This window comes from Hemiscyllium ocellatum, chromosome 12 (assembly GCF_020745735.1).
Source record: "Hemiscyllium ocellatum isolate sHemOce1 chromosome 12, sHemOce1.pat.X.cur, whole genome shotgun sequence".
NCBI lineage: Eukaryota > Metazoa > Chordata > Chondrichthyes > Orectolobiformes > Hemiscylliidae > Hemiscyllium > Hemiscyllium ocellatum.
This window is the reverse complement of record NC_083412.1, coordinates 56,682,926-56,695,661: the sequence shown is the minus strand read 5'-3', so window position 1 is coordinate 56,695,661 and position 12,736 is coordinate 56,682,926. Positions and strand designations below refer to the sequence as shown.

The 12,736-nt window shown below is 37.8% G+C and overlaps 1 protein-coding gene across 4 annotated transcripts in view; it reads left to right on the top strand.

Moving 5' to 3' along the window:
* Nucleotides 1–12,736, top strand: part of dcaf6 (ddb1 and cul4 associated factor 6) — a 223,016-nt gene that overhangs the window by 47,166 nt on the left and 163,114 nt on the right. For all 4 annotated transcript variants that reach the window (XM_060833573.1, XM_060833572.1, XM_060833571.1 and 1 more), the window contains exons 4-7: nucleotides 1,641–1,826; nucleotides 6,649–6,762; nucleotides 7,353–7,488; nucleotides 10,610–10,827. In XM_060833573.1, coding sequence (XP_060689556.1) covers nucleotides 1,641–1,826; nucleotides 6,649–6,762; nucleotides 7,353–7,488; nucleotides 10,610–10,827 — 654 coding nt within the window. The remainder of the gene's footprint in view (nucleotides 1–1,640; nucleotides 1,827–6,648; nucleotides 6,763–7,352; nucleotides 7,489–10,609; nucleotides 10,828–12,736) is intronic.

The following is a 12,736-nucleotide window of genomic DNA, read 5'->3' as shown; positions in this document are numbered from 1 at the left end:
GAGCAGGAAGTCTATGGTGGTACTGTACAAAACTTTCCTGATATCACAGGTGGAGTAGCGAGTGCAGCTCTGATCACTACACTAAAGGAAAGAAGTGATTTATGCAGAGAGGATTCACCAGGATGTATTCTGAGATGGAGCACTTTAGCTATGAAGAGAGGCTGGATACGCTTGTGTGTTTTTTCTATAGAGTAGAGAATGTTGAAGAGGATTCCGCTGTATACGATTGAGGGGCATGAGCAGGGTTGATAGAAAGCAGCTGCTTCTCTTACTTGAAGGATCAATAACAAGGGGTCATAGTATTAGAAGGGAATTGAGGAGAGAACTTTCCGCCCAAAGGGTAATGTGAATCTGAAATACACTGCCTAGCATTTGAAGTGGGAAACCTCACAACCTTATTAAAAGGACTCGAATGAGCACTTGAAATGTAACATTCAAGGCTATGGGTCAAGTGCTGGGAAGTGGGTCTCGTTTTAGAGTAGTTTCGTTGGTGCAGATTTGATGGGTTGAAAGGCCTCTTTCAAGATTCTATGATTGAATGTCTGCCCTGTTTCTGCCTCTTTCTCCAACTAGTTGATTCCTAGAACTGCTTTTCAATGCCCTCTGAATTGTCCTGAGTGACTTATTAAAAACCACGATATAAGGCTCTTCCCTGTTGCTGGGCAGAAAGAAGTGTTGCCACCTAACAGCTTTAAAACCTGTATATTGCTTTTCAAAGAGTACTTCAGCTTGTACAACAATAATGGACTTAATTAGAGGATTTCATCTCATGCTATTTGGCTTAGGCACTAGATGGATTAAACAGTGTTCTCAGTTATGTGATACAGCATCCCAAACTACCCGAAAGAGCTACGGCTGCTGTAAATCAGAGACAGAAATAGAAATTGCTGGAAAAACTCAGCAAGTTTAGCAGCATCTGTGGAGAGAAGAAAGGATCAGTCGACCTGAAACTTAGAGTTAACATTTCAGGTCGACAGATCCTTATTTGTCTCCACAGATGCTGCTAGACCTGCTGAACTTTTCCAGTAATTTCTATTTTTGTCCTGGACAAGCCTTTTGTCTTTTTGAATCTTTTTCTGATTAATGTGGTATGTCCCTGGATCCAAATCTAGCTACTTCAAAATCATATTGAACTGAAAGAACTGAACATATGAAAGTAGTTGCAGACTTGTGACACAGTAATAATGTCCCTGTTCCTGGATGGAGAGGCCCGGGTTGAAGTTGCACCTGCTCCAGAGATGTATAATAACATATCTGAACAGGTTGATTTGAAAAATCAATAAAAGTTGCAAGTAATTGTTGAAGAGGGCTTACCATAATTGGTATTGAAGAGGATTGTTTTATTGTTATCACATTTTGCTGTTGGACATTGATAAACAAAAATCAATATGAAAGTTCTAGATTATTATTTTATGTAATGCCAAGGGATATTTAATGGTATTGAAGTTAAGCGGTTTGAGGAATTTTGTTCTGTGGTAGGATCCATTCATACATTATATTTTGTACAATACAGAAAATAGCAGGAAAAATAAGCTAGTCCTGTGATGCAGTCTCTTTATATTTGCCTAAAGAAAATTTTATTTGAAGTCATTGAACAGAAACTGAGTTTCTCTCTTTTTTTCAAACAAATCTGTTTTCAGATTCTATCAACCATTCGCTCAGGCCATCGTGCAAACATTTTTAGTGCAAAATTTCTGCCACACACCAATGACAAACAAATTATTTCCTGCTCGGGAGATGGTGTCATATTTTATACAGACACAGAGCGAGATGCAGAATCAAATCGACAGAGCCAGTTTAACTGCCACTATGGAACAGCTTATGAGGTAATATAGGAATATTGGTGATAATATTGATATCATGGGTGAAGAACAACCAAATATGAGTGCTTGATTTGAATAATCTTTGATTTTCTGAAAGGTTCATGTTTCATGTATGTGTGTATCAGTTATTTTTGTGAGCTAAAGTAAGAATTTGTAAGTTAATACTCTCAGATGCACAATGAATACAATAATTGATGTGTCCTGTACCATAGCTTCCTGAACCAAAAAAGTAGTGAGAGCTCTGAAAGGATAGTGAAACTTTTAATGATCCAAGGCATTACTTCAATGTTTCCTTGCCCTTCTAAATGATTAACCAAGCCTGGAATCATCGGACAATTTGTGTGAATTACAGTCTTGCTGTTGACCAATCTTCCTCCACACACACCCCAAAATTCATTGAGTATTGTTCACGAAATCTATAGTCCTGCTGGGTGCAATTCTGTCTGGAGGATTTTGGTATCACTTTGCTTTTCTACTTGTTGGGTAATAAAATCCTGACCGCAAATGGATAATTGCTCATGATAGAGTCCAAGCATAATTACCCTTGGTGTGTGCTTAATGTACAAAAAGTCGACTGGTGTTCACTATTATTTGTTTCCAATCTCGGTGGAAAGGCTAATAATTTGTGCTGGAACCAAATGAAAATTTGAAAACTTAGTACAATCCCTAGCAATTTGACCCAGATTTGGTCCTGCATAAGTAGAAAAGAACAAATTGTATTCCTGACCTTCTGAATTTAATCATCTTGTTTAATGTTTAGCATGAATATTTTACTTTTTCAAACTAAAATCCCTTGTTCACAGACATGACTATGAAAATATAACTTGTGCAGCAACCATGCTCAAGTTATGAGTTATTACTCCTTTGGTGTTTGGGCTTTGTTAATAAGAAATTCACTGAGCAAATGAAGGGTTTGAAGGAAACGAAAACAAATTGCTGGAGAAACCCCACTGATCTGGCAGTACCTATGGAGAGAAAACAGAGTTAACATTTCAAGTCTAACTTTCAAGTTATAGAAGTTTCTGTTTTTGTTTATTTCATATTTCCAGTATTGGCAGCCCTATTTATTAAGGGCTTGACATGTGTTGTGATTTTATTTAGTTAACTGATTCAGTTAAGTGAATTTGTGGCCATTTGGTTTATAGCATCTGTGTCTGCTCTTTGAAACAACTATCGAATTCCATTTGAAGAATAGTTATCAAATCTGTTTCTACCATCCTTTCAGTCAATGCATTGCAGATGATAAATACTTTTTTTATATAATAAAAGATATCTCCTCACCTCTGGCTCTTATGATGCTGCAATAGTATGAATTTACTGAAATAATTAAATCTAACTTAAACTCATTGCCATCAAATGGCTGTCTGTGTATGCAGTTAAATACATAATGGGTTACTGTGATTCCATTTCTAATCACTTGTAATTTGGCATTAAACGATTAGTTTTAATTACACTCAAATTAGAAACTTGCTTGAAAAATAATTAACTTAATATAATGCTAAATTTATGAAGGACAGTTGGGTTATGCAGCTACACTATAGATGATATGCTATTAAGATTAATTTCTTTACTGAAAATCAATGTTCAATGCTTTACAATTACAGTTTTATCAAAACATAGAGTTTAAAATTCATATTGAAAAATACAGCATTAAAGATCACACACCATAATTTTGATTGATATTGTTTTTGCAAGAATAGGGTTCTTTATAGAGTCATAGAGATGTACAGCATGGAAACAAACCCTTCGGTCCAACCCATCCATGCCGACCAGACATCCCAACCCAATCTAGTCCCACCTGCCAGCACCTGGCCCATATCCCTCCAAACCCTTCCTATTCATACACCCATCCAAATGCCTTTTCAAGATTGCAATTGTACCAGCCTCCACCACTTCCTCTGGCAGCTCATACCATACCCGTACCATCCTCTGTGTGAAAAAGTTGCCCCTTTGGTCTCTCTTATATCTTTCCCCTCTCACCCTAAACCTCTAGTTCTGGATTCCCTGACCCCAGGGAAAAGACTGCCTCACAATTCCCCTCATAATTTTGTAAACCTCTATAAGGTCACCTCTCAGTCTCTGACGCTCCAGGGAAAACAGCCCCAGCCTGTTCAGCCTTTCCCTATAGCTCAAATCCTCCAACCCTGGCAACATCTTTGTAAATCTTTTTTGAACCCTCTCAAGCTTCACAACATCTTTCTGATAGGGAGGAGACCAGAATTGCGCGCAATATTCCAACAGTGGCCCAACCAATGTCCTGTACAGATGCAACATGACCTCCCAACTCCTGTACTCAATACTCTGACCAATAAAAGAAAGCATACCAATGCTGCCTTCACTATCCTATCCACCTGTGACTCCACTTTCAAGGAGCTATGAACCTGCACTCCAAGATCTCTTTGTTCAGCAACACTCCCTAGGATCTTACCATTAGTTGTATAAGTCCTGCTAAGATTTGCTTTCCCAAAATGCAGCACCTCACATTTATCTGATTTAAATTCCATCTGCCACTTCTCAGCACATTGGTCCATCTGATCAAGATCCTGTTATAATCTGAGGTAACCTCCTTTGCTCTCCACTACACCTCCAATGTTAGTGTCATCTGCAAACTTACCATTTTGTTTTCTTTGCTCTATTTAGCTGTACCTAAAGTGATGCCCCAATGCCCTAATTGAGACAATAAAAAGATCACTTATCTTAGCAACGTTATCAGTCCGTGCTGAATGGAAGTGATGTATTTGGAGATGCCGGTGTTGGACTGAGGTGTACAAAGTTAAAAATCACACAACACCAAGTTATAGTCCAACAGGTTTAATTGGAAGCACACTAGCTTTCGGAGGGCTAGTGGATTGTGGTGGGCTCGATCGTAACACAGAATTTATAGCTAAAATTTGCAGTGTGATGTAACTGAAATTATACATTGAAAAATTGATTGTCTGTTAAGCCTTTCATCTGTTAGAATACAGTGATAGTTTCACTTCTTTCATGTGTAAATCACAAAACCCTTCTTTTTAAAGTTGCATTCTCGGGTTAGCTGCTAACAATGGTGATAGCTAGACAATATGTTGAAGGTGACGTAGGGTGACTTTTTATGGCAACCTGTGGAAAAAAGCTTCACTTTTTGTATGCTTTGTCGCAAAGCTGATCCCTTTAAAAGGTTATGTCGTCCTTGATTTTTTTTTTCAGAAAGGTTTTTAATGACTCAAGCTTCCAACATGTCTGAAGTTTGCATGGTTCATTGGGGCCCTTTTGTTTATACCTAACAGATAATGCTTCAGGCAGAAAGCTTTCAAGTCTTTCTTAAAAATAACTGATATAATGAAGAGGACATGGCCCAACTGTTTAGCTGGGCAGGTCAGTTCAATTCTTGGGTTCGTTGAGATAGGGCCACAGTTGAAAGCTTTGTAACCTGAAAGCTTTTCATGTCACTTTTGCTCTTTGCACTAGGGGGTCTGTTTATTGGGATTGTTACAAGTGTTTTGGAACTGCTGCATTAAGTTAGAATAGCATGCCTGGTTTGAATAAGATAAATTATTTGGGTATTCTATTTTCAGTTCGTTGTGTTTCATTCCGTAATTTTGTAGATAAATTCTGTTTGTTTAAAACATGGCAGTCTGACCAGCTAACTTACTCTGGGAATATCCACTTTACACTTACCTGAAACAAATAGTAAAGTTACGGTCTGGGCTACTTGCTTAAAAATGTTTTGTGGGGGCAGGCTCTATGATACTATATATGTGGCTCAAATTGTCTGTGTCAGCTATTTTTAAAAGCTATTCATTTGAAAAATAATTAGAAACTGTTTCCACCATCCTTTCAGAAAGTTCACTGCAGATTGCAACAGATTGTTACATTAAAAATGGTTCTCCTTTAAAAATTTACATGTTTCTGTTCATATTAACAATGTTGAATACACACAGTCTTTGTGCAATATTTCTAAATCCATTGCAAAATGGAACCATATTGCGTCCAGGCATTTAACATTTTTTGGATTTTAGACGATGTATACATTTTAAATTCTGTAGATAGCACCCATGTCATCAATAAAAACCATCCAAATTTGTAATCTTGGAATGACTCATGCCCCAGTTAATAGCTGCAATGCCTTGTGTGGATTACTTTTTAAACACACTAATGGAAAGTGGGTGATATTCACTACCCAAGACATTGAGTAATTCACATAGTGTGGGGTTGGTGTCATGTGTACATTAGCAATGGTAAGATCTCTTTCCTGCAGGATGTTAATCAACCAACTAAGTTTTTACATCCACCTAACAGCTTTCTAAGTCACTGTTGCCTGTGCTAGCTCACAAATTTCCAAATTTATTGCATTAAATTTTACAACCTGTAATTTGAGTTCATGATCCCTGGATTGCTTTAGCTGTAACATAGTCATTAGGTTTCTATATACAAGTAAACTGAGTCCCTGTAGACCTGTTCAATTTGGTATTGAATTAGCGTTGAAGTAGGACTACTACATTTCAGTTAAGAAATTGCATGGAGAAGAAAAGCTCATATTTGTGATTGCTAATCGGAAAGCCTTAAACAAAACTGATCTTGAATACAAATTATTCCAATATCCTAGTAGCCTGCCTAGCTACCTATTGTAGAAGTTTCCTGATATTAAGTTTCATTGATTTCAGTGGAAGGGTAAAGATCATGGACTGCCAACCTGTGGTGATGGTTTAATGCTGGGTAGCAGACTAAAAATCTACACCTTGTGTCCTTGCTAACATGTGAAGCACAGCTATTTGAAATCCTACTTTTCTCCTACCTTTTTTTTCAAAGATATTACAAAATGATTTGACATCTTTTTGTTGTTCAGATCATGACAGTACCAAACGATCCTTACACCTTTCTATCATGCGGTGAAGATGGTACAGTAAGGTGGTTTGATGTTAGAATGAAGACAAATTGTACAAAAGAAGATTGTAAAGATGTGAGTTTAAGAAATATTTAAATACACACTTTAAGCGATCCTAATGTAATGGTACTTTTAATAGTCTGTTTTGGCAGATTAGTTTAAGATGTTGTTGAAAGATTTCTTGTAAAGGCCTATTTTTATTATTATTATTCTTTTGAATCATATATGAATTGTATGATACAGTATTTCTAAGTTGGGTTTTTGAGTGTGGTAAACTGAGAGATTAAGATGAATTTGGTCTCATTGCAAGCTGGATAAGATTGCACCTATATTTTAGATAAAATAACAAGGACTTGTAAATAAATCATACATATCTGTTTGTCTTGGAGGGGTAGGAGAGGAGAGAAAGGGAGTTTATTCTGGATTGTTTCTTAGAGTTCCACATATTTTTGGTGGTAGTCTTCTTTGCGTTAGAGGTTTGATTTTGAATGCTTGCTACCAAATAATCACTATGAAATCAAACTTACAAATTCCAAATGTGAAAATATTGTATATCAACATTACTCAAAAAAAATCAACTGAGATGTCAATTTCCTAATAAGTAATGTATATCTTTACTTCGAGAAAACAATTTCCTAAAAGTTTCAAACTTTCTTTCAAAACAGGACATTTTAATAAACTGTCGGCGTGCTGCTACTTCAATTGCTATCTGCCCCTTGATGCCATTCTACTTGTCTGTTGGGTGCTCAGATAGCTCTGTAAGAATCTATGATCGAAGGATGCTTGGCACAAGAGCGACAGGTATTTTATACTTTGCCATCCAAAATACAAGAAAACCTTAAATTAATTAAACTGAAAGTTTAGTTTTTATTGCAAGTTAATATTGTTTAAATCTATAACGGTCTTTTGGACAGTTTCAGCGGGAACATGTACATGCAGTGAATCCAAAATCTAATTGTTGATGAAGGATGGAGGTTATGAAGTGTAGTGTGTTGCAACTAAGGACAGGTTAAAGGAAAACAAAACAGGTCTGGTCTTTCAGTCAATCTAGAAGCCTTAATTGCTACCAGTTCCAGAAGTTCAGTATTGCAATTTGATCCTACTCCTGGGTAATTAACACTGGGTAATCAGCAGTGCTCTGATTTTTTTTAAAATCTGCAGACTGATAGATTTATTACACTGTCCTGTTTTTGAAAGTTCGGTAGCAGCAAGTTGCTAATTGAGGGCTGTTATAGTTTTTTAAATGCTTCATTAATGGCCCAACTCACATTATTTAATGTTCAGATTTTTTCTTACCACATGTGCCAAACAAACTAAATACTGAGAATTGTTGACATTGAAATCAGAGTAGCTGCCTGTTGACTTCAGCTTGCTGAGGTGGTGGACGCTGGCACAATTACAATATTTAAAAGGCATTTGGATGGGTATATGAATGGGAAGTGTGTAGAAGGATATGAGCCAAACACTGGCAAATGGAACTAGTTTTATTTAGGATATCTGGTTGGAATGGACGAGTTAGACTGAAGGGTCTGTTTCTGTGCTGTACATCTCCATGACTCTGAGATACTCATTGCAGATCTAAAGTTATGATATGCTTCTTAACTAGAACATAAGAACTAGGAGTGGGAGTTTGCAATTCAGCCCCGTGTGCCTCTTCTGCTATTCAAAATGATCATGGCTGATCTCACCCTAATTTCAGCTGCATTTTCCTGCCTACCCATCATAATCCTTCAACTGGTTACTAATTAAAAGTTTTGTCGATCTCTTTCAAATTTTCTGAATAGCATTCTCTGGGATAATGAATTCCACAGATTTACGAAATGTTCAGAGAAGTAATTTCTCTGCTGATCTGTTTTTCATTTGCTATCCCTTATCCTAACACTATGACCCCTCATTCTGGATTGTTTCATCTTGTTGGACAGTCTCTCTACTTTTACTTTGTCAATCCTCTTTAGCACCTTATTTACCTCGGTTCCATCTTATCTCAATTTTCTAAACCTCAGAGTGTATAAGCCTAAACTGCTTAATCTCCTTTCATAAGGCAAACTCCTCACCTCTGGATTCAATCTAATGAACCTCCTCGTAACTGCCACTAGTGCATCTAGCTCCCAACTGAAGTAAGTGGATCAAAACTATATGCAGTACTCCATTTGTGGTTTCACTAATACCTTGTACAATTGCAACAACACTTCCATACTTGTATACTCAGTTCCTTTAGCAAGAAATATCAAAATTCCATTTGCCTTCCCTATTACCTGCTGCATCTGCATACTTGTTTCCTAGCGCGATTCGTGCACAAGAACAGCCAGATCTCTGTGCAACAAAGCACTCTGAAGAGTCACTCTATTTTGATGATAATTTACCTTTCCATTCTTTTGACCAAAATAAATAGACTCACCTATCCAAGTTAAACTCCCATCTGCCAATTTTTTGCCCATTCAGGCCAATCAGGAGTCCTGGCTGACATATAAACAGGAGATTCAGAGGGTCACCTGATTCTAGGGACTGTTTCTTTGCTGGAAAAGGAGAGCAGGCCATGCAGCATCCGAGGAACAGAAGAATCGATGTTTCTGGCAAAAACCTTTCATCAGGAAACTTCTTCAGGGCTTTTTCCCGAAATGCCGATTCAGCCCATAGAGTCCATAACAACTATTTGAAGACCATCCCACCTCTGTACCCCTGCATTTCCCATGAAAAACCCAACTAACTTGCACATCTTTGAACTGTGGTGGAAACTCACGCAGACATTGGGAGAATGTACAAACTCTCTACAGTTGCTCGAGGATGGGATTGAACCTGGTCCCTGGTGCTGTGAAGCCACAGTGCTAACTACTGAGCCTCCGTGCTGCCCTAATAGAAAAGGTAATTGACCTCCTTCCTATATACCAGACATTCCTCCCAAATAGCTGAAATTGCATGACCTAGGTGGCATCCTCAGAACAAGCCTGCATCATCTGGTGTTGTGCCCTCCATTACCCACCCTGAGGGGAAGGGTATTCTCTCCCATCTCAACATTCTCTCCAGCATGACTTCCAGGACCCTACCCACAAAGCAGAGCACTAATTTCTCCCTTTCTGCCATGCCGGAGACAAATATCAAGAACTATGCAGCCCAAGTTTGGACTGACCGTGCTTGTCCCAGAGCACAATGGGCTTTTAAAGTTTAGATTAGAATGGTGCTGGAAATGCACAGCAGGTCAGGCAGCATCCGAGGAGCAGGAAAATCGATGTTTCGGGCAAAAGCCCTTCATCAGGAATAGAGGCAGGGTGCCTGCAGAGTGGAGAGATAAATGAGAGCGGGTTGGGGGTGAGGAGAAAGTAGCATAGAGTACAATAGGTGAATAGGGGTGGGGATGAAGGTGATAGGTCAGAAAGGAGGGTGGAATGGATAGGTGGAAAGGAAGATAGGCAGGTAGGACAGGTCATGAGGGCAGTGCTGAGCTGTTTTTACCGGGCTTTTAAAGTTGGCATGGGCATAAGGGGTGCCAGCCTTTTCGTGGATATCTAGTGATTGGTGAGTTGTGCTATTAAATGCATGTGGTAAAATGGAGCTAGAATTGGATGTGAAGGATGCCATGGGGCAGGGAAGGTAGTTAATGAGGCAAGTTTGGAAATGTGCAATGACAAATTTTGCTGGGCTTCACAGCAAAAATGCCTCCAAATTGCACAACAACAACAAAGTAAGGTTCAGCACATTACATATGAATGGATAGGTAAATAGTAGACACAGGGCCACAAATAATGGATGAATTAGAGACCATAACAGTCTCTCAAAATGCAGTATATATGTTAATAAAATGAACAGAGCATAGCAAAAAGAAACAGGACAAAGTGGACAGCTCTTTTATTAAGCAAAAGAAGGGACCACAGAAGGTAGATGTTTTGCTATAAATTTCAACTGTTTATCTATTTTGTTTTTGCAGGTAGTTATAATACTCGATCAACTACTGGAATGTGTGCAAGATTTTTACCACCACATCTTACTAATAAATCTTGTCGAGTTACGTCTCTCTGCTACAGTAATGATGGACAAGAAATTCTTGTTAGTTATTCCTCAGACTACATTTATCTTTTTGACCCAAATGATGATCAGGGTCGAGAACTTAAACTCCCTTCATCAGATGAGAGAAGAGAACCAGAGGTAGGCAATTTCCTAGCATGTAATGAGGAGACTGATATTGTGCCGTAACAGTTGATATGCATGTTAATTAGAAGTTGATTCCAAGTGCATATTTTTGCAAACTGAAGTAAAAGATTTTGAAGCAGACATTCTAATCAATTTTTACAGTGAATGTCTTAAAATGTGAAATATTACTGTGGCATTCATTCAGCTACTAACTGAGAGTTTGAATTTCCTTTTAAAAGTTTTCAGTCAAATACTGTGTATGATTATAGTCTGCTTATTTACTTGGATGGCAGACAATGCAGAGAGTGTTCACTTGAGATGCAATGGTTGTTTTATGAGACAAGGTTGAGTGAGTTGGGGACTGTACTCATAGAGTTTAGAATAATGAAACATGCAAAATTGTGAGGAGCTTGATAGTGGATAATGAGGATGTTTCCTCTTATCGGGGTATGTGGAACTTGAAGACACTTTTTCAAAGCGAGGGCTTTCTTGTTTAAGACAGATGAAGAGGAATTTCTTTTCTCAGAAGCATTAAGTTTAGAGTTCTCTTCCCCAGTGAACTTTCAAGGCTGCTTCATTGAATATGTTTAATTAAAGTTGTTATTTTTGATGTACAAGGAAGTTGAAGCCGTGATCAGATTAACTATGATCTTCTTAGATGACAGAGTAAGCTTGAGAGTTGCATGGTCTCCTGTTCTTATTTTTTAGTGTTCCTTGTGTTTGTATGGGTTGTCTTCTGGAGCCACTGCAGTTTGTGTGATGAAGGTACTTCCTGATGGTTACCAGCTTGAAAGTTGCATGATTTTGATCCAATCACAATAAAAATAATCTTGCTGCTCTTCCTCATGAGGATGGAGTGTGATTTGGAGAGGAAGTAGGTGGTGCAGGTGTTCCAATGTGGCTGCTGCCCTTAACCTTCTAAACTTAAAAGATTTGAAAGTGTTGAAGTTTTGGTGTATTACTGCAGTGCTTTGTATAAATTGTGTACAGTGCTATTACTAAAAGTAGCGAATACCTAAAGTGGATGAGTCACTGATTAAGCAATCTGCTTTGTCCTGGATCGTGTCAAGTTTTGAGACCACTCTTGGAGCTGGACTAATCTGGTCATGTGTAGCCTATTGCATTTACTTCTGACTTTCCTTGTTAAGTGGTGAATAGGCTTTGAGGATTGGGGAGGCCAATCACTCATTGCAGAATTCTCAGCTTTTATCTGTGCCTGTAGTTAGCATTTAAGTGCTGCTTCAGTTAAGAAAACATTCAGAATGATTAACTACGATTGAGCATTTCCTGTAATCATTCCTGTTTGCACACTTTAAAGTGTCTTTAAAGATACCTGTTTCTTCTGGGCTCAAGGCATCTATGGTGGTACTTTTAAAGCTAATGGAAGCAATTTAAACAATTAACTTTAAACAGATTACAATATCAAGCTATTAATAGGAAATAGTTCTGTACATATTTTAAAAGTCTTTTTACGTCATTCTGCCATTTAAATTGGAATACTCAGTGGATTTGCAGTGATTCAAATGACTTTGTTTTAGTTTTGATCAATTTGAGCAGAAAAGTCTATTTAATGACTCTTACTTTATTTTGAAGTATATTAAGTAACTAAGACTTCCAAAACAAAAACATTGCTGCCCAGCACCACTAGCTCATCACAGCTTTTGCACTTTGTTACGATAAGGGGCAAACCCTCCTGCTTAACTTAAGCCAGCAACACAGGAAAGATCTTATCCTGTACAGTAATCTGTGAGAATTAGAGAGGCCAAGAACTATTTAAAGTTAAAATTAACAGCTTTAATTCTTAAAGTATAACCAGGAAATAACTAACTAACAGTTATTTACAACTCCTTCTTATACTTTCCCCTTTACAATACTAGTCTGATAAAACCCTGATTTGAGATTTACAAAACAAAACTTGTTATCT